At 37.4% G+C, this 26,942-nt stretch overlaps 1 protein-coding gene across 1 annotated transcript; it reads right to left on the reverse strand.

Moving 5' to 3' along the window:
* On the reverse strand, window positions 1–26,942 carry MAP2K1 (mitogen-activated protein kinase kinase 1). Its single transcript, XM_026856433.1, has 11 exons — window positions 26,817–26,942; window positions 22,157–22,367; window positions 19,221–19,367; window positions 16,017–16,094; window positions 15,442–15,493; window positions 8,283–8,407; window positions 5,199–5,406; window positions 4,655–4,719; window positions 2,942–3,003; window positions 1,902–1,947; window positions 1–922 (listed from the first exon to the last, which is right to left on the reverse strand). The coding sequence occupies exons 1-11, from the start codon at window positions 26,876–26,878 to the stop codon at window positions 809–811; spliced, it is 1,170 nt and encodes a 389-aa protein (XP_026712234.1). The 5' UTR covers window positions 26,879–26,942; the 3' UTR covers window positions 1–808.

Raw genomic sequence — 26,942 nt, forward strand, 5'->3', positions numbered from 1 at the left:
TTACTTGATAATATATTTATTAAGAGAATCCATTGCTAAACATCTGAGAGAATAAAACAATAGAGGATCTTCATACACTTTATAGACACTAAACACAGTTGTCATGAATCTTCAGGTCAAGAGAAAGCAAATTGCCTGGATCTTGGTCTTGGTTCTGTAGGACACTTTGAAGAGCTAACTTTTAAAAATCAATTAGAAAGACAAACGTCACTAAATCCAAGTATGATGATATGTTTTAAAAATAAATATAGAAATATGAACAAGTCTACAATTAGAATATTGCCCTGTACATTCCAAGAAATGCAGAGCTCTTGCCTTCTTTACCTGGAAAGAGAGATCTCTAAACAACAGCAAAACTGGAACCATTAGGCCTAACTTTCAGATACAGTTTGGCAGCAGCAAAAGCATGCTTGACAGATACAGTTTTGGAGCATCCCTAACCCTTTCTGCGTGGGAGATTAGGTAAGCATGATTGAAGTACCAACGATTTACAAAGAATCTTGATAAAGTTCAAACAAGCTGGGGGTAAACACCCCCAGTGATATTTTCATTAAGAAAGAATATCCATAATCACTTAAAATCAGCAAGCACTGTAACTTAAACATCTTACATTTTGGTCAGTGAACGAATGTAATCCAATACAATACCAATTAGTTTATGACAAAATTTAAGACCATTTGGCACATGCTATAAAGACATTCTTCCTTAAGAGGTGAAATACATGTTTGAACAGGTACAAGCTGAGGAAATAGGACCAAAATAGCATTGCTGTTAACAGATGTACAGTGCAGGATTTGCTCTTCCACCTTCAGACTCCAGCAGCATGCGTGGGTGTACTCGGTTGGTTAAGGCCTATGGTTGAACAAAGCCACCCCGCAAAATCCACCTCCTCCGCTTCAGATCTCTTAATGAAAGCATGAATCTGAGCAGAGAAGAATATCATTATTCAAGCACTCAATCTGTTGAATAGTAATTTCAAGTAACATGAAATACAGTAAATCCAGTTCACTTGCAGTATTCAAGCTAGCTGTAAAACTTGGCAAGCCACAGGAAGTGACCAGGAGAGCTTTTCTGCAGGATTATGGAAATAACCAGCACATGAAATGTCCACCCTGCAATGTATTCCAGAGGAATACTGCCTCCACAGTGCCTGTTGCAGAGCGCTTACACCACAGTATGTGATAAGGATGTGACTCAGCCACTTGAGATGATACTCTGGAGAATGTCTGCCTGGACACAGAAAGGGGTTTTGTAATAGAAAGAGCCTGATTGCATTTTGCACCCTCATTGTCCAGCAGGATCAGGGCAGGGAAAACTTTATTTTCTGCAGCAGAACTTAAGTCCTAGTATTACACTTAATGCCATGAAAAGATCCACTGAAACTGGTAAGATCATTTCATGGAAAAAAAAAAAAAAAGCAGGATGTATTTCTGTGTAGTAGTTCTACAGATCTTGCAAGACAAAGCTGATGAAGAAAAACAGAGGCAAATGTTTTTCACAACAGATAATAAAAATAAATGTCTTAACTGTAGGTATGTGGAATTTTGTCCTCTCATCTTCCCCTGTATACTCTATTATTGACTAACAAACCCAAGAAAGAGAAAATTCTTTTGATGATAATTTAATTAGGTCACATGCTCAGTGTAATTATCAAATGGAAGACTCTGAAAACCACCAGTTTTGGTCTCCTTGACAGGCCCTGTTCTAGGAGTGTGTGAAACCCACAGCCCCTTGATCCCGGGATCAGAAAAGCAGCCCCTCCTCCAACTGTCTGAGCTGTTTTCCTCAAGGGCCACAAACTACACTCCAAGCCATATGCTCTGAACCTCATCTCAGGTCAGCTGAGGAATCCAACCTGCATGGAGGAGTGCTCCTAGTTCAAGTTAAGAACTTTCACTTACCATCAGCTGCTTCAAATCAGCTCTCTCAGCAGGATTTTTAATTAAACTAGGAAAACAGAAAGCATTACACAAGTTACACGCTGTTATATTTTAAAATGAAGATCAAGTTATATCACGTTGGTGTACTGCTTTGGCCTGAAGAAGCCACCACTCTAGATGAAAGCATTAGGGAATGTAGTGCCTCTAACACACAGATAAGGGTCTGTAAGCAATTCCCTTCTGTAGGTGTCACAGGTACAATTTTAGGTATGAAATCCTGAGCTGTCTGATACTGTTCAGTGGGAGCAGGAGTCTAACACCAGGCTGGAGAGATCAAATTCCCATTTAAACAAAAATTCAACAATATGAACCACTTCATCCCTCAAGTTTCTTTTACCCAAGTCTTTTCAAGGTCAGTATCAAGTACAGCTATTGCATTACTGTGCTTCCTTTTGGAAACAGTAAATACATATACGTAGCTTTTAATAAACTTTCTGAACTGTGATGAACTGCCTCCCTTAGCACTGAATATATTGCTTTGGTGATGGTATCACTGAAGCACAATTGGAAAATTAAATAAACAGGGAGAATGACTACTGTGATAAGAGATACTAGTTCAGTGAAGCATCAGGAAAGAAAAAAACATCTGGAATCTGCAAGACTTAGGCATCATATGGAACAGTCACTGCGGAATGCCGTGAGGGCTGCCCTGAAAAGGATTCTCCTTTAGAAGTGTGCTGCGTGCTGTCCATGAGTACTGTGGTGTCTTCAGTGCTGAGAAAGTACTGATCTCAGTTACCTACAGAAGCAGAAATCGTTCCCCTCTTCCCATCTCTCAGCTTTGGGGTTCTCTTTGGACGCATATGCTGTCAAGCTGGTGCCCGTAAAATGAGCTTTAGGCACATTAACAGTCGGAGAAACAGGAATCTGCTAATTGAAATTACTTTATATTTGCCATGGCCTACAAGTAGGGACTGATTGCCAAGTTACTGACACAGTAAGACAGCAGGGCTGATCCCAAATGTGCCCCTTTGCAGCTTAGCCATTGCAAAAATACTCACCATTTGTTGACAAAATCTTGAAATTCAGAACCAAAAACACCACTGGGCAGTTTTGGAGGTGGCTAAAAAAAATAATAATAAAAAAAAATAATCAGCAGTCATTCAGCATAACTAATACATGATGATGCACAACCCACCCAGAGATCTACCAGTTTTATGTCCTGTATTTGGGTAAAGCTGTAAAGCCCTGGCACTACCCAGGCCTTTCAAAGCTAAGCTCTGAACTAAATGTCAGACAGACTTCAGGTTCCATGCACATGAATAAAGGATGTGCCCTCTTTGATTTATAAAATTAGGCGCTGAGTTTATCACCAACTCGGAACTTTTGGTTCTTACTCACACAGCTGCTGGATTTCAGGAATTTTAGTAATAAATCAGACAAGAGATGGTTTTGGTGTTTCCCCCCCCCACCCATACACACACCTGAATGTGGTTAACACAGCCTTGAACTGTCATTAAAGAAGGCTCAAAGCAGCTGGCAGTAATTAACACAGCATTATTCTCCCTCACTACTAATCTCCACTTTGGGGAAGGAAAGATGCCCTGCACATCATTAGTTCCACAATCCTTTTGATCTAAATATTCTGTCCCAGGAAATGAGTTTGTTCAGGTTCTGAATTCAAAAAAGAATTCTGATACAGAAAGATGAGGTACTATATAAACCTGCATATTATTGTCTTGTTCTCCATGACATTTGCTGCAAGATCAGAGTTGATTCTTACACCACGGGTCCTTCAAGCACTTACACTTGGGTTACTGGGACATAGAGAGCTAAGATGTGGCCTGCATTCAGTTACTCACTGGTGCACAGACTTGGCTGGATGTAGCAGCTCACGCTGGAGACTGCTTGTACTATAGCAGAGGTGGCAGAAGATAATCTTACCAAATGCTCAACTACTGCAGCTTTTCAGCTTAAACTGACCTCCTCAGGGATGCTACAAGAGCAGGGCCATACTATATTAAGTAATCCAGTGTTAACTCTTAGGATAGAGTTAGTGCTGTCATATTAAAAAGTTACAAACCTATTTTACATATTATGTAATGAGAGGAGAATTGTGCATGCAGACGAGGAACAGAAGCAATTTATCAGTACATGTACAGCATGAGCAATGCTAGCCTTCGCAGGGACCTAGACACCTACTGTGCTTTATACATAGGTGTGTCAGACACTTCTTTATAATTCATTCACCTAGAACAATTCTGTTATCCAGCTGTTACAAATAATAGCTAACATGAGCATGCTTTTTTTTTTTTGGAAGGACACAAGCAGCAGTCACATGAGTTTCACTATCACTTGTGAAAATACTGGAAACAGACAATCAGTTCTAAAATACCAATCTCTTAATGAGTCTTGCAGCTTAGCTATTTGAAAGATATGGTAATAAAAATTAGGTTGTTCATAAGACTAAAACAAATTGAATTAAAAAAAACAGTTTTGTATATGCTTGATCATACTGTTTGCTAATAATTGTCCTAACAGGTTGCATGATCCAGACTGGAAAATGCTACTTAAATTATGCAGAGAAATGAACTAAAATTTTCCTGAGAATAATTTAAAATCAAGCCAATGCACATAAGGATGTGTTTCTCATACTGTAACAATTAAAGATCGGAAGACCTGGCTTACCCTAACACTAACCCCACACCCCCTCAAATTCTGGAATGCTGAAAAAAATTATAATTGTATTAGTACAAGTCCAAAGAGTCAATTACCTCATTGACGATGTAATCAAGAAGTTCAAAGATTGCCATTGGAGGTCTGCTGTCTGGTCCATAGGCTAAGAAGAAATCACAGAAGTGGAAAAATTACAGTATTGTTCTTCTCCCATGGTAAGGGTGTTTGAAGACGCTAAATCACATGTTTTATTCTTACATGGCATCCAGCAGATTTACAGGAAATAAAAGTGGAGCAGCAGGGTAATGCTTTCATGCAAGGAGACATTGTTTTCAGGTCTGATCCAAACCATTCACTTCACTGGGAATTGTCCTTCTGTACTTTAGTCAGCACCACATCTTAGAGATGAAACATAACAACAGACTGGGATCTTAATGGTGCTCGTGAACAGCTCCGTTGTTAACAAAAGGGTCTCTGGTCCTTGATTCTCAGATACCTCCTCACAGCAAGACTGAGCCAGGTGCCCAATACAATCCTGATTATTTTCACACCACACTATGCAGACCAATAGCATGTAAGGAAGAGCTTTAAGCTGCCAGAGAAGGGTATTAGAAAAGAATTTAAGAGGTTGTTGCAACTTACAGCTCACTGGTCGTCCAGGTGTTCTTTGCCTGGGTGAGGTCTCTGTGACTGGAGAATCTCCCTCCACTGGGCAGCCAAACATTAATTCAAGTTCCTTCGAGTCAGGAGGAGGAATCGGGTATCTGCCAATAGCCATTTCTACCAGTGATAATCCCATACTCCAGATATCTGATTGCACTGAATAATGAGTTCCCTGTAGTCTCTCCGGCTACAAAGAAAAAAAAAAAAAAAAAAAGGAAAAACAGTATTGTAACAAGAAAGAAAAATTGCATTCTGCAATAGCATGGATAAAATGAAGGATGAAACCCCAACTTATTAGTATGACATGTTCCAGTGAGTGATTTATCGATCTTTAAATATCTTATCTGGAGTTCCATAAACACTGCATACCACCACTGCAAATAACTTAAAATGATGCTATTATACTGCTGTTTATTTTTTGTAAGCAAAATATCTAAATGTTGCAACTATTAATGATGGTGGGATAATAAAGGAGTAAGAAGGCAAAACTAGTATGGGCAATTAAAGATTCACTTGGTTTCCCTGAGAAGCTGTTCTTGGTTTTCTGCTTTGGGAAGGAGAGGGAAGGTAATTTTATTGATTCTATATGGGTCCAAAAGTGACCTGGTGCTCTAGCAATAATCCTGTGGTTTGTGACACTTCTCAGCTGATACCATTCTGACAGGTCCCTACATCAGAAATGCATTTATGCAAGGACTATTACATACATGCATACTGCAGTTTTAGATCCACATTCAAATACTTTCTAAATAAATAGTTGAGCTCTATAATCCATTGAAATGATAACAAAACATAACACACAAACTGAATGATAAAGCATAATGCAGGTCACAGACTTTTCCTGGCAGTATAATGACTGAAAAATATATACAAGGTAGGAAGACAGACACATGTTCTGACAGCTTAACCACTCACACATTATGACCTGACAAACAAAACCACAATAGGCTTAAATTTTTCCTCAAGGAAAAACAAACTGGAAAGTGACAAACACAGAATCCGGGTAGATTTTAATTTTTATATATATATATATATATATATATATATATATATATATATATATATATGCATGTGCTAATATAAATATTAAAAAAATGTCTGCAGGTGAGAGACTCAGCTAAAAGTATATTTTGTATTGTCTTTAGGAGACTCAAACACTGGAAAGATATTTAGGTATGGAACTTTTTAATCAGCTGAATTATGAATGAAACCGTATCTGGATATTTGAGTCACATTGCTCCAAAGATCCCCAGTTTTGATCAGTGTATCCATCTTTTGTTTTTGCTTAAAGAACTAAAACATAAGATCAGTCCTTAACTAACTCCTTTCACTTAGTTTTTGCACCTGCTTTATCAGTACTATGCTGAGTGCTGCATGTGGTTTCTACAGTTATAATACATCCAGCTACATCACCCTTGGATCCATATTTACTAAGATTTCTCAAAGAAAACATTAACTCAGCTTTTCTGTTCTCTTTTTAAAGTCAAGCTCATATTTTACCAGAATGGTGCAGATTCTTGCCTGACTGTATGTATATTCTGGAAAAATATATATGCAATTTGAAACTTATAGAATGTAAGAATGCAGTACTACTGTACATCACCTCCCTCTGTGATAACGGGTGATAGTTTTGTTACATTTACTGAGATTATATTTCAGTTTTCTCCAGTGCCCCACCTCAGCTAATTCTAAAACCATGTGGATAAACTACACAATTGCTGGACAAGGGATAAAGATGCCTAAAAACAAAGATACACAACAGATTTTCATAAAATCTAAGTGCAAAGAAGTAGTGAGTGGATGAGAAAAAGCAGGAAACAACACATACAGTACTAGTTATACAAAAATTAACTTAAATATGTTTTCTTAGACTTTAAACATTGTTGATTGTACACACCTTCATATGGTAGCACAGGATGTTGTTTGGCATGTAACAATTCTATAGCTATTATTTGATAAAGTATGCTAAGAGATACTGCAAAAAAAGGTACTTCAGACACTATTAAAAAGAATAAATAAAATCACCATCATGGCTTGGTCTGTGAAATATGAAGACAAAGAGCAAAGCTAAATCTCAGTCTGCAATAAATTGAAGAAAACTGAAAGCAAACAGTACTTTGCTCTCATTTCTTCTACTAGAATAAAAAGGGAAAGCCAGTAGTGTGTCAAGGGGCCGCAAGAGATGGAGCTGTGAATTTTTTTTGCTAATTAGCAACAGCCCCTAGATGTATGTGGGAACATAAACCACAGTTTTATTTCAATCACGTTACCAATATTAAATGACAAAAAAGAGAATACTCTTTGATGTTGAAATGCAGGTCCCATGCTGAGCAGAAGCAGTATTATTATGCTTTTTTCCTTCAAGTTTAAGCCCACACAGTTTCAATCCTACAGCACAATCTCAGAACACTCTGATTAAGTTAATTGGTTGTATGCTGAACAAGGTGAGTACATAAGAGACCTGTTATTTCCATTAACTGTGACTTTCACATAATGCAAAGAGTTCACCTGAAGAGCAAGTTTCAAAGTATTCATCATATACAGGAATACGGAACACCCTGTAAATAGATTAGTTGCTGCGGCCTTGCCCACACTAGCCACTCCCATGCTTTCTTGTGTTGCTGCAGACATGTTGGGTTCCCAGGAACAGTCACAACAGGATCACTAGTGAGGCAGCGGTTTTCCTATCTTAAGTGACCGCAGCAAAACACTGGAGTGGAAAGAGAACCACACTTCATCAGGAAAGCAGACTATAAACACTGGGCTTTTCTGGAGACACATGTATACAAAACCCAAGTGCATTAACTGATTGGATTCTGCAGCGTAGACACAAGTGCATCTCTTTCACAGTGTTATAAAATATTCCAAGTTGCTTGGCTTTTATTGCAACAGTTCCTTCCCGCGCCCCCCCCATCTGATACTAGAATATTCCTGGAATGCAGAAAGCACTGAACTGTGAACAGCAGTAGTAACAGCAATAGCTGGTTTCTTGTTTGATTACTGGGATTGTGATAACTCTACCATAACGTACAGTAAACTCAAAGCTATAAAATCTGTACTTACAGACATGTAGGAGCGTGTGCCAACAAACGAGTTTGCCATAGAATCTATCAGTTGTCCACTGACACCAAAATCACAAAGCTTGATTTCACCTCTAGAGTTTACCAAAATGTTAGATGGTTTAACATCTGGAAAAAAATGAATGGATGATTTATATTTATAATAGATAAAATGGGAAATCTGACAATGAAAGTAACATGAAAGGTGAGAATTACCATGTGTCTCCCTTTGTTTCCCTTCTAACTATGACACAATTCTATCCCTTATCCTCTTTAACGATGTTCTTTTGCCTAGAAATAACCAGTATTCACCTTAAAAAGGTCAGTGAACTATGGCAGCCACACCATCATCCCTAACTTTAGCCTTCATATGTACATAAGCATGTATCACCTACAGCAAAACAGTTCTTGGGAGCGTGTGCTTGCTGTTTTAGGTTTACATTGGGGTTTTTTTGGGGGGTGGTCTCATTTTTGTTTGGTGGTGGTTGTTTTGTGGGTTTGGGGTTTTTTTTTTTAAAGCCTCTTGTATTACTAAAATTCTGCATTTCAAATACTTGGAGACTGTTTACCTGTGATAGCACCCCCTCATAATTTTGAATTCATCACTTTTTCTAAATGGAAACTTAATAAGGGTCACTGGTAGCTAAGCAACTAATAACAGCTATTTATGAATGCAAAGGTACAGAGAACAATTGTTCAGTATTTCTTTTACAGCTTAAGAAGGGTTTTTTATTGTATCTTGCTGCTTAGCTGGTCATTACCAATGCCTTATCGAGATAGGTAATCAACAGCTCACATTTGTAAAGTAATGCTACAGAAAAAAGGGTACTATAAATTGCTTTTGAAGAAAGAGATCAGCTCAGTGTATCAGAATTTCACTTTAGACTCTGCTGTTCAAAAGCAGATCCAGAAGTCTATAGTCTGTAGCACATTTGCATTTGGTTTTCACTTTTAAACATAAACATATTCCAGGTAGCTTTCATTTCAGTGACTCAGGATCTGACCTCAGTTTGTGACACCAACAGGATGTCACTAGAAAGATACTAATGTGACTCCTCATCACTGGAAAAACATCTCCATGCAGAAGGTTATGCCTCACTGAACAAGACCCATGGAGATTGGAAATGAAGGACAAAACTGTATCTTAGCTGTTTCTTCCCCCAGTCTCCTTTTGAAAGAACAAAGCGAAGCTTCAGTAAAGTTACATGCTTTTGGAAATTGTGGCTACATTTTCTGGTTCCTGACATCACCTCTTTAGGTAACTGAAGCTGTCCAGGGACATTGAAAACAGTGTTTTGTGATGATCTGTGTACATACAAGTTCTCCCAGGCTCAGCTACAGGACAGCGAGCCTACAGCTTGTCCACTTTGCTTAGAGCAAGCACCAGCCCATAGAAAACCCACACAGTGATCCAACACAAACTACTCCCTGGTCTTAGCACGGAGGAAGATGTGCCTGTGTACGTCTTGCTTCTACCACAAAGAAAATCCTAGCTGCTTTTTCCAGGTACAGTCCTTCTCCTTATAGAAGAAGAATATGGGTATGTGCTTTGTAGCTACTACTTTTAATTCCCCATCCCTAGGAAAGTAACTGGCTTATAAACATTGCTGTCCTCAATAGATTTTTCCTCCTCTAAGGGTGGCAGAGGTACTGGGCAGTTTGTGGAGCTTTTTACCAGGCAGGAAACAGAATGTTACATACTGGTTAACTCTGAGCAGGGCTTCAGTAAAGAGATTTTAGAGGCCTTTTGGACCAACAGCTGAAACTTCTGAAAATTCTGCCTCCTTTGTGCAAGTTTTGACTGCTTGTAGAGACCTCACCACAAGTGCACTTCACAATGAAAAGGAAGAATCCAGTCTAGGAGCTTGACCTATCAGTTTAAAATTCCAGCAAGAAAAAAAAAAGGAAAACAAGCAGATGGTGCAGTGAAGCAGGCAGCAGAGATTAGAGATTCCCAGCTACAGAGGAATCTGCACCTAAAGTTCTGTGTAAAAGCAAGGTGGAAAAAAAAATGTTTGCAAAATATGCTGGAAGCACAGCAGAGCCTGAACAAGTTATGGATATGGCCTCTAGATCTGTACTGCTTATCTACACACATCTAGTTCAATTCAGAACACAGACATAAATCCTTGCTTATCTCTACAGCTCATGAATACTTCATGTTCATAATTAAATGGAAAAAAATAACATCAGCATTCCACTGTCAGTGAACCAAATGACACTTTCTTTATAAGTATCTTACATGCTCTAGAATCCACCTGGTCTTTTAAAGATTTAACTTTCACCTTCAGTGTTTTTCTAGCTGATAATCCCCACTGTACCTTTCTTACAACAGCACAGCACATCATGAGTCCTCACTGGAGTTGATATAAAAGCTTGCCTTTTAGAGCATTTTCATTTTCCTTGCAAGGTGCCCAGTGTGATCCAAGCATGTGTTTGGAAGGCTGCTGTCTTTCCACCCCTCTAAATGTAGCATGTTATGCTATTTTAACTCCAAAGTGTCTGAGCACTTAAGCGGTTTCTCTAGAAACCGGAGATTTGTATTGCCAAATGAAACAAGAATGCCAAGGCATCCTTCAAAATTATGCTGTAACTTGCAAAGAAACGGACAAATCTAGAAAGGAAAACCAAGTGTGCTACACAAGTATTTCAGTTTTAAAGAAAATGAAAGGATGTTTCACGTATCACCCCACACAACCCAGAAACAGAGCCATGCAATTCTAGAGAAGCCCTTAGCCAGTCCAGGGGCATGGATATATGACACTGAAAAGGGAGCTAGTTAATACAAAGAAGTTTCCAGGATTTACAGGATGCCTTGTAATCTCTCTAAGAAGTATGCCTCCCCTGCCTGAACCCTGCTCTCAACCACAGGCACAAACTTAGTTCAATCTGAAAAAAAGGTGGCTCTGGACATTATGACAACACCATCAGGCAAGAATTTCTTTTATAGCAAAGTTCTTGAGTAGCCAGATACTTGAGAACATATTTGTCTTGCAGCACATTATTGGTATCTTCCAATCACTTTTGATTTCCCAAGGCAGGATCTCACAAGAACAGACCGCTGACAGCATCCCTGCTGTGTGTTACACCTCCTACCCTGGAGCTGCCAGCTGCAACTGGAGTTCAGAAATCTTACAAAGCACTTTGATGCAAAAGGAGACTACAGAGAGAAACTTTCCAGACTGTGCTCAAAACCAACTAAAATTATTTTCTGATTAATTTACAGGGGGTTTATTCATCCAGGGACAAAACACAGCAAGAAAAAGATTTGTGTCTTAAGAACCTGCAGCAACATACTTTGTAATTAGTTACATTTCTTTCCTTGTCATTTAGCACCTTCTGGTATTAACCACAAAGGTAAACAGGACTATAGAAGTAGCAGTTTCTGTCACATTCCCTGCTACAAATATAGTTATTTAACAGACTAGAAGATACGATGAAAAGATCTATCACAGTCACGCTCCTTGTCTCTTCCTTTTCTGTGCCTTCATATCCCACCAGTTTGTCTTTCAGAAGTTCCAGAGACATGAGAAAAGTTGCAGAGAGGACCAAAACAAAGCACAGAACATCAGATGAGCTAACAGTCTATACAAAGACTGTATTTTCTATTTCATCTTTAATAAGCCCTACTGACTTCTTCCTTGAGCTGTCTATAATGACAAGTGAGTACTTTTCCTCAGAGTACACTTAGCCCAGGATACCTCTGTATGTGGAAGCTGTTCAAGCTGAATCAGCTACCATATTCTGTTTGGCATTTTGCAGTCCTTTATGACTGTCCTTACTTCTTGATCAAGCCAAGAAAATATGTTGCTGACAAGTTTTGCTGATTATTTTTTATTCTTGCCTTTCAGAACAGCCTTATTATTTGCCTAAGAGCAGACTCTTGCATTCAGAATGCTGCATGCTAGCTTATGCTGATCATTATGGAAAAATTGTTAACATCTTATAGAATCCTCACTCTGGAAGACACTCCTGAGAATTTTTTCCCTACAGTGATGTTTTAAAGTCCTGTGTTTTACTGCCCTACAATAACGTCTCATTTTGCAGCATTACATTGCATAAAAAAAGAAATCCCCAACCAAAAATACTGAGAATGGTACATTAATTTGCTGGGTAGGCAATACAGCTATTTTGAGTGAATTTACACTCATGTCAGGTATAGTGGAATTTATTACTTTACCATATCATAATTTTTGTTTAATGGAACATGTAAGAGGATAATCAAAGATGTGATTTTTAAAAAGCTTCACTAAGTAGCATCCTTAACCCAGGGCCATATGATTCCAAGAGTTCTTAACAAGTAAGAAATTCAAAAAGCCTAAGAAAATAAAATTATAATGTAAGAAGGGGTTTTTTGTTTTGTTTTTGTTTGGGGGTTGTTGTTGTTGTTTTTACTACAAAAAGGCCAAGTATCTAATATGTCAGACAGCAGAGAAGTCAGTACATTTACAATAGTATTCCTGCATTTTGAAGCCATGTTTAACATTCAGACATACATTAACTAAGCATGTTCTGACAACACTAAACCCTACTGACACCATTTCAGTCCACGTACTTTTTCATGGATTACAGCTTTCCCACCTGCCAGTTCCTCCTTAATCAGAGTACCACACAACAGTACAGCCAGTATACAGTTCAGGATCAATCCACCTCCAGAAGAGAACTTCACACTGCAGTCTCACTCAGAAATCTGACATGCAGGAAGCTGAACCAGGACCCTCCTCAACAAAGACAAGCTGTAACAGCTCAGTCTAGTGTGCTTACACATGAGGTCCAACTCTATGTATGGGCATCTACAAATAACGCAGAAAGGGCAACCTGTAAGAGACTGGTGGACAGTATCAAAGACAGAAGCCAGGAAATTTGGCTCTGTTTGTCAAGAGATAAGTGAGTTTGGCTCTGTATGTGAAGAGATGGAAACACTGTTCTGACCGTTTTTCCTTTTAACTGCTACCACTAGCCATGATCAACTTCCACAATGCCATTTCAGCTCCCACTTTATCAGACATCACACATTTCAATGACAGCTTCTGCAGAAAGTATACAAGGTCATGTATTCCTGATGATGTCAGAGCACAGCACATAAACTGAGCTGAGAAAATAAAAATCACAATTTGTACATGGAATTTTACACTGCAGGGCACATTCACTCCAATAACATGTAAGCAATGAAGAGGAATTTCTGTTAGTTCGTGCACTTAAATGTAATCTCTGATGTAGCTAGTACCGTGAGGTTAAGCTGCACTTAAACAAGATCAGGAGGGCTTTATTTTGGATTTACAATTTACATAGTGTAAAACTAAAAAAAAAAATAAATTTCTGTCTCAGAAGCCAGCCTTAAAAAAAACCCCAACAACCCACATAGTAACAAACCACTGCTGTGGCTGAATTGAGAATTATGAGATTCAACAGTAACTCTTCCAGTATGCCCTGAAATAAGATGATCCCTTTCCCAGGAGTCTCCCTTATGCTCTGCACAGAGACAAATGACTTTGCAACTACCATTAGAAATCTCTACTGAGTCTACCTCCAGCCTCCTTTCCCCAAGGGAGAGCTGTATTTGATTGTTTAAAAAAAGGCAAACCAGAAACGTGTAATAAACACAGTAAGACTGTGTTTATTGTGTAAGGTGATCCTACAACAGATTGTATAAACCAGGATTGCTAATTACTCTTTTTGCTCTGGCCAACAAATGTAAACTCAGACACATATTAGTGTCTGATGAAGATATTTTTATAATCTGAAGATTGATCTCATATGGTACAAAACTCACTGAACAGTTGGCATGCTTTATACATATTGTATGATCACTGCAATGAAGAGTGCCATTCAAACAAAACCATGAAATGCTTCATCTCCAGTCTTCAATTTACACTGATGTCAGGAATAATGGAATTTATTAATTTACCATATCAAGGGTCATTTTTGTTTAATGGAATAGGCAACAGACTAATGAAAGAGCTGGATTTTAAAAAGGGCAACTATAAGCTGAAAACATGGCCATGTGTCTATTTTACAGTAAATTAACTGAAGATCTCAGGTGTGCAGATGCAACACACTCATTTTATATAGCTTCATGTTTTTAAAATCTTTTCAGTCCAAGAAAGATGCAAGTTAGCATGATAGATGTCTATAAATAGCATGTGAATGTAAGACAGCTGGTAGAAATAGTGACTTTCTTTTAAAAGTTTTAATGGCAATAATGAGTGTTGAACTGTCAAATTAATTTTAGGTCAGAGGTTTTAATTGTGAATCTCTCCAAAGATTTTTTTGTCACACTCAGTAGATCTGTTACTATCAGAAGACTAGCACTTGCAATGAAGAAATAGATACAGTGGGACAATGATTTTTTAATATAGTTCTATTCACAGAGTTAATTATGCCATTATAAAACCCCACAGATACCTTAACTGTCTTCTGCTTCTCTCTCACTCAGTTAAATGAGTGCAGGAATGGAATCTACATGAAGTGCTTACCTCTATATATGTTGCCTCATTTCAAGTGCTGATGTTTCTGAGAAAGATCCTGCCCACCCCTGTACTAGACAGGGTGTATCTTCTGTGCAGCTACACTAGGCAACAGTTACCTTGGCCCAAGTGCCACTGCTGCAGGTACAAACGTTTGAGAGCTTCCCCAGCGCACAGTACTGCCCGGGACTGCACCCTCCACTTCTGTGCCTGTCTGTGTTTACCTAGAAGTTTATCACTTGTGTTTAAAAAGTGTTCTCCTGCTCCCAGAAAACGCAGGAATATTTATGTGGTATTTAAGGGAAATAGAGATTGAATCACTCTGGTATTTCAACATATTTCTATCTTTACTGCAAAGGGAGTACTTCCAGTCTCAAGTTAGATTGCCAGCTGTAGCACATACTCCCAACTGGCCAAGTCACTCCAGCAGCAAACAACTGCAAACAGCCAGAATCATGCATGCACATATAATACAAACATACCAGGTTTAAGCATGGATTATAAATCCAGATAAACTGCAGGAAAATAGGAGAATTTGAAGATACACAATAGTCAGAGATGTCAATTTTAAAAAGTTTGCCTTGCACTACCCAACTCCTCTGAACCAAAGTCATGTGGAACCATAAAGAAGCAATCAGAAAAAGCACTTATTTTATGGATGTTCAAGAAAAGCTACAGTGTAAAATTTTATCTCACCTCTGTGCATTATTTTATGCTTTTCTCTCAGATATGTGAGTCCTTTTATTACCTAAAGACAAATGAAAGAAAATATTTTAATTTATGAAGCAGAAGAGGTAATTGTGTGCTTTGTCTGTACAAGAATTCCAACTGAATACAACATAACAGAAATCCCAAAAGGTAATCACTGCCAATCAGTATTTTGTTTTAAATTTGTACTTCCAGCTCAGACTAGAAAAACAGAGTTAACCAACCCCTTACTGGAAATTTTGCACAACAGATACAAAAAGGTAACATTTGAATTTTTTAAATGAAGTGTTAATTCTGTTCTCATCCAGAAGCATCAACTGAGACAAAAGCAGAAAATCAAAGCAAATACAATAGAACGTTACTCATTTCAATGCCCTGAGCTACCAAATAATGACATGTACAACAAATGCTTTTTAAAAGAAGCAACCAGATTAAAAATCCGTTAGTATTTCTCTCCTGCATCCTTCAGTCCATCTGAAGTGGCTGCTTCCTGGATCTGGCATTATCACACCGAGACACAAACTTACCCACTTCCAGCCTCCGAGAGCGATGAACACACTTACCGCAATGCTAACTTTGCCCAGAATCTGCTCTGGAATTCTTCCAGCCTTTTTCAGTACTTGATCCAAGGAGCCGCCATCCTAATAATAAATATGTGAATAGTCAAGATTTAATCAAATCACTCTAAAACATTTAAAACAGGGTTGTAGTCTGAATCTGGTGAGAACAAAAGTATTCCTTTTCATGTTTGATTTAACATTGTTATGGTGCATATCTGAAAAAAAAAAAAAAATCCCCAGTAGGAATTAGTCACTTTTATGTTTATTTTAAACAAACATTTGGCCAGTAACAACATCCACTCAAATAAACACTTCACACAATGATCTTCCATACTAGCATTTCCATGATTTGGAACTTAAGGGGGTACTCTTCACAAAAAGCTGTCAACCAAGTGTTAGGAATTTTACAGATTTCCATAACTTTCAGCCCAATGCAATAACATTTTTTTTTTTCCTTGTCACAGCCATCCCATGATACTCCCTCCTCCTCCAAAGACAGAATGTTGAAGATTGAAGCAGCATAGAAGATTTTATGATCCCAATTACAGAGATGAGAATTCATCACATTGGAAAAGACAGAGTTCTCTTCCTGAATATAATGTGTGCTAGGGGCACCCCACGATCGTAATTAAACCCAGATCCCTCTTCCCCTCAACTCCCTGGTGAGATCCTACTCAGAGAAAGTTGGTCTCTCAGTTCTGCATATCTGTGGTGACTCTGCCAGCTTCCAAGGACGGAGGGTTGATTTGGCACAGCTCTCAAAGAACCAAAATAGGAAGAAGTGTTTTTAAAGTTCTGTGGTAAGTAACTGCCTTGATAATCTTATTAGCTTAAATAATTTGAATGCATGCACCCCCAAAGTCAAATATATTCCACTGTTGCTAAGAGCTTTTGAGAAGGAAAACTGTAAAAAAAGCTACTTATTTTTAGCAACTGATTCAGCAATAGGCCTGTGCATAAGTTCTAGATTCTCTAGAACAGAGAATATGCAATCAAAGAAGAAATTAGAAAGTTATTTCTCAAATTAAAAAACAATATCCTGTTGTCCATATCAGCATCTGACATTTTCCAGTACTCAAGACAAAAATCCAACTAGAGAAAATAATTGCCTTCTGCCTTAACCTATACTTTGGAAGTTTTCATCACCATTTACACATGTAAAGAGAAAAACCAGAATGCAAAGTTTTATTCTTTGACAACTAAAAATCTAAAACTCTTATGAGAAGTATATAAGTATTTATTTTATCATATATTTTTGTAAAAAGAACCCCACACCCACATAAATTGCACTTGATTAAAAATACACCAAAAGAAAAAAAAAGTCTATATAAATCTCTTGTATAACCAGTCTGCATTTCTAGACAGCTGTCTCTGCTGAGATACCGGTATATTAACAAAGATTTCATACAGAAAAAACACCTTTTATTTTTTTTTCTCCCTCCAAGTGGGCTAGCTCCAATCCTGAAAGAGGCTGAACATAATTCAATTGCCTAGTGTCGGCTGCAGCCTTCACTGTCTTTCAGGAGCAGACTCCAATCCTTTTGCCTGTTAAATACCTGCTGCTAAGCAAAGTTATGCACCAATTTTGAATTTATGTACCTAAAAATATCAAACACTCAAATCTTCAAGTTCCATGCCTTTTCCACCTCCAACTTTTTGTACGTATTCATACTTATGTTTTGTACCTCACCACTAAAAATAAGAATTTTGACTGGCAGTAATTGAAAGATACGTATAAGAAAGACAATGGAAATTCTCATTTAATCTTTTATCCAAAAAAATTCCACCTAATGATCTGCATTAAGACAACAGCTTAATGGCTTAATTAAGACTACAATTTTAATAATCTACCTTCTCTATTTCATATCTCACCGATCAATTGTTCTATGTGCAAAATCTTGTATCCAGTCTGACTTAGACAAGATTCAGCACTCAAAGATCGGATTTTATACTGCCATCTCTTAAACTGAATAGTTGCCTACTGTCAGATATATCATTCCCTGCTTAGGGACATGTAAACTCTGATTGCTCCTGTTAATTTTCTCTTTGACAAATAAATTGTGATTCTTCAGGCCTTTTATTTCTACATATAATTATATACCACCACCATCTGTCTTTTGGCATGCATTAACATACACACTCTTTTAGCAATTGCAGATGTGCACATTTGTGACATCTAGCAATTTATTCTGAAACAATGTCCAGACAGTAATTTTTAACTTCTATTTTCCTATTTTTCATTATTCTTTTCAATTTTGAGAAACTAATGTCTTTATAATTCCCAATAGCCATTTGTATTTTGGGGTATGCACACCTTCTCTTTGGCTAGCACATGCTTAAAAACTGGATCATGATCACTTGTTCCTAAGCAACCATCGATTTCTTCTAAAAATTTCCGTAAGACCAGAGAAACATTAAAACAATCACATGTACTTTCCAGAAAAAATAAGGTTTCTCTCCAAAGAGAGTTTTCTCAGGGAAAAATAAAAAGGTCTTCAGATTTATTGTATTTTGTATTGTTAAAAATATCCTCTACCAAATGAGGTAAAAAATTTGACTGACCTTTAATTACAGAAAATTTACTTTTAGTGTTTGGTTCCATATGGTTAAGAAAGCCAAACAGATGCCGAGAAGAACGTGTACTTTTCTATTAAAATGAAACATAGTTAAAAATATTTTTGGCATTAAAAAATTTGTGTAAGATTCTACTGGGCTTGTTCACTTCCTGTGCACTACTCTTTATGTTTGCATTTTCTGTAAAATTTGAGAAAAGGAGACAAAATGTGGATTTGTGTAAATAAGACTAAATAGATTCTCATTATCATAGAGTATCACAGTGATCTGGACCATTATGCATAAAAATAAAACTAAACCCAAATCAGACCAAGTGCCTAAGTAGCAGAATGGGGTAAATATTTTTTAATACAAAGAAAAAGGACCACAGATGAAAAAGCAGCAAGTGGGAGGCTACATTTGTACAGCTTTGACTTCTACAGAAGGGCAGATACTGCAGAAGAAAATAAAACAGATCATATCAATCCCAACCTCAGAGTTGCACAGTAAATCCAAAACATGGTATTTGATTCTTTATTCATGCAGAAAGGTCTGTTTTGTTAACTCCTGCTGACATTCAGGTTTTGCATTAGTGGTCTCTTAACTTCAAGCTAAGACACATATATATATATATATATATATATATGTACTTACCATATGTTCCATGCAAATGCTGATTTCTCCATCACTGTAAAAAGCTCCATAAAAGCCCACTATGTATGGAGAGTTGCACTCGTGTAGAACTTGCAGCTCACGGATGATCTGGTTTCGAATAGCTGGCTTGATCTCTAGATGAATTAACTGTAAAATAACCCACTCTTATTATTTTCTTAGTAGCAGAGTGCCATTCAGAAGGACCAAGCTGTTCACAGAGTGTTTCAATACCTAGCTGGACAAGGCCATGAGCAGCCTACTCTAATCTCGTATCTGACTGCTCTGAGCAGGAGGTTGGACTGTGTGAGCTCCTGAGGCCCCTTCCAACCACAATTATTCTGTGATTTAACTGGCAAATAATCCATCTTTATTTTCTCAGTGGAAAAAAGGAAAGGAAAACACTACAATAGACCACGAGAAAGTTGAAACATCAGCACCCATAAAAGATATCAGATTTAGAGAAAAAAACAAAGAAGCAGAAGTTATCCCTAAAATAAACTGTATTATATAAACCAACAGATGTTCTTCATGTTACCCAAGCATTCTGCCTCCATGTCATCTCCAAGCAAGACAACTTCCAAATCCCTTTAACAATTTCCTGCTAAAAATGGCCAAAAAATTCCTATTTTGGTTAGGTGTTAATGCATGACAGCTATTAAGGCATAATCTATTAAAACCACTGACAATGTCAGCAACACATAGGACTAACTTTTTAAATTTAATCATAAATCAGCAGCAACATTTCATGGGATTACAAAAAAATTACAAGGAAGTCCAAAGAGTTATGCAGCAAGTTTACCAATGGGACATTTTTTAAAGAGGATACATTTTCATCTTTGAAAGCTACAGGAGTTAACAGTAAGACTCCAAATGAGTTTATTTTTTCCTTCAGAATTCAACCAAAAGATACTTTCAACCAACATCTATTACAAAACGGAAGAGATTGTATAGTTTCCTAACTCAAAAGGACAACAACAACAAAAAAATTAGTATTTTATCAAGAATCCAAATTCTGATTATGACAGGAAAGTAAAATAAATTACTAAAACTCCTAAAACATTCCCTTTCAATAAAACTATTTTGAGATACTCATTATGGCATAATAGATTCAAGACAAGTTCCTTATGCAGAAGGTGGGATTTCCATCTCCTCACAAAATACTTACCCATCGAACTTTGTTCCAGCACATTTTCTTCACTTATCTGGTTTTTATGCATAGTTCAGAAACTGAAGCTCTTTATGTTGAAGAACAGCCATGAACAAATGTCTAAAGGAAATGTGTCAAAGACACACTGACTCAGAAGCAGCTGCTGAAAAGTATCTGCACAGGTGTTTGTAAAGCCTGAGTGGAAGAAATGAGCTGAGCCTTAAATTAAAAACTCCCCAAACTGAATCTAAATGTAAGGGGGAGACTGCATAAAACACTTTGTTCCACTAGACTGGTCAAAATTGTTCACTATCCCATTCAAAACAAGAAGTGTATTTCTTTTGTGTCAGGGAAGATTAAGAGACATTATGGAATCAAATTTTAGTCAATAAAGAAAAATTGCAGTTGAGAAAACATCTCGGTTGCATCAGATATTAACGAATTGTGGCAAAATTTCCTGTTAAACCCACAGAAGATGGGAAAAAAAAAAAATCAAGTTGATTTAGCTCAAGGAAATCCCAGTGATTTGTGTATTTTGTAATTCTCACACCTCAGAAGTGGGCGTTTTTCTTTGCTGCTCTCCAAACTGTCAGTGTACTGACCAGTTATGCAAAGGCACATTTTCCTTCAGTTTTGCTGAAGATGGCAGTGTACTCTTCTTAAAAAAAAAACCAAAACAAACAAAACAAAACACCAAAAAAAACAACCCCACAACACCTGAAGTTTTCAACTTCTTAATTTAAAAGAATGGAAGTTTTCAGAGTAGTGTAATAATGGGATATGGGATTTGTGTGTGACCTGTGTTTTACCCTTCCCAAAGGCTAAGTTTTGTTTCCCATGAGCTGCAGCAGCCTGCCTGCTGTCTCGCCCACTGCAGTGCCACAGCACATGTCCTCACACACCACCTCATAACAAGTGCTACCTGCGCAAGGAACCTTGCTCCTGGAAGGAAGAGGCAGGAGGTACCCAAACAGAAATAATCAGGCAGTATCACAGATGCATCTCCCTTACTGTATTTGGTTCCCAGGGATATTGAAAGAGAAAGCTCCACACAAACAAAATGAGGATTAAAACATCAAGCTATTTCAGTTAAACATCTCAGTTCTCTTGCAAACTAGGTCACAACTGCTATCGGTTGTAAAGCATAAAGCTGAATCACTGAAAAATACTCTTGCCAGAAGGACAAATACCTTTTAGCACAGAAGCCACCTGCACCCCATGATGCAACTACAGAACAGGAGATGTCACTGTACTCCAACGCATTCCCTCAGTCTCAGTGAGTTCTCACTTTTTCCAGTATCATCCAGAGGCCCTTCTTGGGTCTGCAGCTGTGAAGGCAGATCTTTGGACTGATGATATCTTTTCCATTCCTCTAAACTTATGGCCCAGAATACAGGATATTGTCACTTTTACCTAATTTATACCTTTCAGTAATTTCTTTCAGGCCTTCTACTCGTGAGTCTTCCACATTTTCTTTGAAAGATATATACCCAGACAAAAAGACTGTATTTATCAAAATGGGGAAGGGGAAGAAAATAAAGGGGGAATGAATGCCTATCCTTTAATTACTAATACATAGGACACGATTTCTGAAAAACTGGGAAGTTTAGGATTAAAAAGTAGGAAGGGTTGCACTCGCTTGAAACACATCAATTTCTCTGAAATTTGGCATTAAATAGTCTTTATTCTCATGTGTCAACCCCACTTATTTCTCTGAAAAGTCACTGAATTTCAGAGATAACATCCTTAATAAAAGTCATCCCTAAGTTCCTATTTTTGAGGCACTCACCTTTCTTGCCATTATGAGACCAGAAGGCTTGTGAGATACTTTGAAGACCACACCACCATTTCCTGCTCCCAGCTCACTGATCTTCTCAAAGTCATCATCCTTCAGCTCTCCAACTTTTTGTTTCTGGGTAAGGAAAGCTTCAAGGCGCTTTCGTTGCTGTTCGTCCAACTCTAGTTCTTCCAGCTTCTTCTGAAGTGCTTCCAAATTTGTTCTGTACAACAGAGAAAGAACAGCTCAATTAAGCTGAGCTTACCCAGCAGTGTTGCAAGAGGAAGAGCAACAGAGCTTTGAGGTCAGCAATTAAATCCACTGCATTTTTGCACCTATATACATTATCTACTTATTACTGGAAGTCTGAGTTAAGTAAACAGTGTCTGATTCCAGATAAAACAATGACAAGCACCAGCAGACGATATCCTGTTTCCCCATCTCTGAGGTTCTGTCCGAATTCATGCATGTTAAGTTTCACTCCCTACAGGAGTGGCTTAATGACTCAGAATTTATGATCAGAGATCTCATGAATCACATCACACTATTTTTAGTTTTGCGTTTTCAAGGATTGTGTTGTAATTTCCTACAAAGTTTGTCTAAATGTTTTATCTACTGATTTTCACATAACTATTACTAACAATCCATTAATAAGCTGCTTATTTAGATATCAGTAAAAAGTTATCAAGCACAGGGAAACAAACACTGCCACTGGAAACACAGAAGTATTTTCTTTTTCCCCTCTCTTTTTTTTTCTTCTTTTAGTTTAATTGGGGAAAAGAAAGAGCCCAACAGCCCAAAAGTTTAAAGCTTACTTTTTCTTTGTTTAAGTGTACATCCACTAGAAATCTAGGTTTAACATCATTAAGCAATACAAAATAGAAATAAAAAATTTTAAACAGTAGTTAAATTTAGGACTACAAAAAGAAGTTCAGTTTCCCAGGAATATTCTTTTTTAATACCTTAACTTTTCATTAGATCCTATGTAAACACTTCATTCCAATAATATGACAACTTAAAAGCTCATTTAAAATTTCCCACATCCAGCTGCAACAATAAGTTGCTGCAAGAGTAAATGTTTAACAGCAAGTATCTGTTTTGTTTAGCCAAATGCAATTTAATGCAATGTTCCAGGGAATACAGTGCTGCCAGGATGAAAAACTTTGAGGAACAGAATCTCCTGCTTCAGAGCCTAAACCACTTCCCATTAAAAAATAATAAAAAATTAAATTTCACCAATAATCAAGAAAACTATTTCTATTCATAACTTCGTAACATGCTGTACAAAAAGAGACATTCTATGAATGCTCTCTAAGGTGCTGGTCAGTTGAGAAGATACAGGGTCAATTCTCCAAGAAGCAACAACAGATAAGCCCCAGACTCAGAGACAGAATTGTAGGATGAAACCCTGAACTCATTCATTAGAGAGCCTGCACTTCCAGGCAGGATAACAATCTTGGTTTCACTGTATGTAAAGTTTAATTGAGGCAAATAAAAATAATATACATATTCACAGCTCCTCCTTACTACACTGAATCATTCTGAAAGTATAGGCGATGACGCACTCCATTTATCAGTTTAAGTATGTTCAAAATATGTTTCACTAAACTAACTTGGGAAGTGATAATGCTTAGAAGAGCTAAACAGAGGAAATAGAATGAGACCTTTGATGGAAAGGGGAGTTCTGTTTAGTCTGTTATTTCAACATTTTGTCCCAGCTTAAGATGAACAGGTAACACTGTAAGCAAGTTTCACAGAACACTCACCCTGGACAAACCTAATTTGGCAATGCTGCTTAAAAACAGAACAGCTTTGCATAGTAAATTTTGATGTACTTATTCTATGGTGGTTATACTACCATAACTGTCTCTATCTTAGTATTAAAATAATTTAATTGTGGTGCAGATACTTCATTTTCAGGCTATCCTACAAAAAGAAACATGCTCTCACTTCTGTCCTTGTACCATGATTTATACCAGTATAATCGTACTAGAATATAATCACATAACAAATATCCTAGAGTATCCACAATGAGAAATTTCCCTGTGTAGATAAACATGGCTTATAGGAACACTCAAGTTAATTTGACTTACAGACTCTGTTCTGAAGATGAACCATTAGGAAAGATACACATGTTTGAAATCTAATTTCTAAAATGCAAAATAGAAAACAGATTAATCACTGGATTATTTTTTTCCCCCTCAAATGTGCCCAGTAAAGCAAACAAATCCCAGCCTGAAGTCAAAGTAATGTGTGTCTTTCCTAGAACACAGCTGAACTAGCTCTTCTTATGCTAAGATGCAAGATAAAAATTGAAGCAAAGTTAAGCACTCTTACTTCCTACAATAAACTCCGGAACAATGAACACAAAGTCTGTATTTTACCCTAGAAGATTACTATTGTGAGAAGACATAACGTGTTTTTCAAAGGAGATACACAGACAAACCCTGCAAGTACAGCACTCCAACGCTCTCCCCAGGTCAGGCTGCCTGTGGTCAGCAAGGGGGTGAAGTGCTCTGGGTGGTGACTCACAAGGCCAGGAACACACTGCTGCCTTGCTCAGGTGCTTCGCTCTTGGAGCAGGGTTGAAAAACAGCAAGCTTTCTACACATACTTGACAGATACATAAAATCAGTATTTTTTTAATTAGGCAGTATGTTAAACACTGCTATTTTTAGAAAGTACAAATTATTTTTTAATTCTGTAAAACCCTACACAACTAGCAGAAATTGAGAACAGACATCCCTGGTATTTTTGGGGCTACTTATTAAGATAGTATTCTTCAAATATTTCTCTATATTAGAAGCAGAGCAATGGTATAGTTCACATTGAGTCATTAAAAATAAACTTTTAACTTACTTTTTTTACCCTGTGCTTGTATCAAAATCATGACTGCCCAGAAAACGTGGCCTAAACCCATGAAATTAATGAGGCTGTTTTACTGGACATGACTTTTGTGGAGAGAGATCTAGTATTCTGTATGACTGCTTAGAAGTCAGGACCACATAGACAAGAGCTCAGCACCCACTACTTTGAACTCTCAAAAGAAACCAAGGCCATTTAGAGTATACAACGAAATGTAAAGGAATATCCAAATAAGTTTAACTTAATTCAACAAAACTATTGCTGGTAATCATCTCTGAAATACAAATATATCAAGCTCCTAAACATATTTTAAATGCCTTGTTGATATACAGGGCCAGTTTTTCAGAGGACCACAGCAAGCAACACCTTTAGTGCTTTCTGAAGTCTGTATATAGACTTAATGCCACAAAGGAACCAAACTCTCCCCCTTAAAATCTGACCTTAACAGCAAATTTCAGTTTCATTTGAAAAATCTGGTCCAGTAAGCTGCAGCAACAAGCGATCTTTATCTTTATTTACAAGTTTTAAGAAGGAACTTGCTGTCATTTTAGGGATTACTGAAGAAGGTAGGGCTGCTCATTTGGAAAAATAAAGAGACACAGAAACAGGACGCAACAAGGCTTTTCTTGGCTCTGTTTTGAAGAAAACAACTATTCAGTTTTTCTCTCAAGCAGAAGGGGTTTTCTGGGTTTGGAGACAACACAGATACTTGAGCGCATGACTTGGAGCAGACAAAATGCTAGTGTGGTGAAACAAAACACTCGGTCATGCTGATGCTTTTGTAACAAAAAAAAATTCTGCTAGGATAGCATTTATCACATCTATGTTAGTCTAATGTACGTCTCTATAAAGATTTTTTACATTGCTCATTTCAATCTCAATAAACTTGGCAGTCACTTAAATACAGGTATTGCCTTGCTTGAAAGTACAAATTATTGTTGGGGTCCTTGTTCAAACACTTGTCAGAAGGTTCCAAAGGCTCACACATATGGAAAAATCATCTCAGCACATCAGGTTTCAGCCAAGCCACCAGAATGTTCTAACCTCTAATGACAAAATCTTCATTACTTGCAGTGACGTGCAAGGCAATGACAGCCACAAAGTTCTCTGATCTCACTCGAATTTCTCAGGAGCAATTATCCACACTAAATTATTCTGAAGACTTTTTGTGAAAGATATTAAATCCAATAATTGTTAGAGTTACTATTCAGAATGTAACTGTAACATCTCCAGTTAGTTTTATGATAATTGAACGACAGATGTCATGACAGAATTTATTTTTTTTCCATTCTGGTCCTTTGCTTGAAGCACTAAATATTAATCAAATGTAAACAGATACAAATACTCTTTAGAAAAATGTATCATCAAAATTGGTGGTGATAATCAACTCTCAGTATTTCTATGATGGCAGTACTTCGGTTGTTTCAGTTTTGAACTCGAACTACTCTAAGAATACTATCCCCTGGCCAGTAACTATGACTCTTATCTGGACTCTCACCATATAAAAGCATCACAAGCGAAGTTGCAGGACAAAGCACATACAGAAACAGCTGGATAAGTACATCATCGTATATAAAGTTTTACAAATGAAACTAAACCAAACACATTAAAAAATACAGAAGAGGGAATGCTTAAGTCAGTTCATCACTAGAACACCATGAAAATGTTAAGGAAGCTCTGGTGGCTAAAAGTAGCAGCATGTTAGTGTGCTTACATCTGCCTCCAGAAGGAGCACTAGTAGTTACTTAATCTTACATAAAACTTTTATTCAGAGACAAAGATTCCTATTAAAATTCATCACCATTACCTGCTGCAGTCTTGGAGTTGTTTTTTCACTGTCAAAGTGCTATGCCTTTGCCAGAGTTCCATCAAAGCAGGAAATCATCAGATCACCCCAGTGCTTCACTGTTCCAAGCACTACTCTAAAGCAACG

Source organism: Athene cunicularia, assembly GCF_003259725.1.
Source record: "Athene cunicularia isolate RWA chromosome 10 unlocalized genomic scaffold, athCun1 chr10_part1, whole genome shotgun sequence".
In the NCBI taxonomy this organism is placed as follows: Eukaryota; Metazoa; Chordata; class Aves; order Strigiformes; family Strigidae; genus Athene; species Athene cunicularia.

Bases quoted from the DNA above. Each gene is read 5' to 3' on its own strand.
- MAP2K1 (XM_026856433.1), bottom strand. From the start codon at position 26,878: ATGGAACTCTGGCAAAGGCATAGCACTTTGACAGTGAAAAAACAACTC. The intron at 19,368-22,156 runs GTGAGTGCCTCA...GTTATTTTACAG, and splicing joins GTCTCATAATGGCAAGAAAG to TTAATTCATCTAGAGATCAA. The intron at 1,948-2,941 runs GTGAGTATTTTT...CTGTTTTCCTAG, and splicing joins CAAGATTTTGTCAACAAATG to TTTAATTAAAAATCCTGCTG.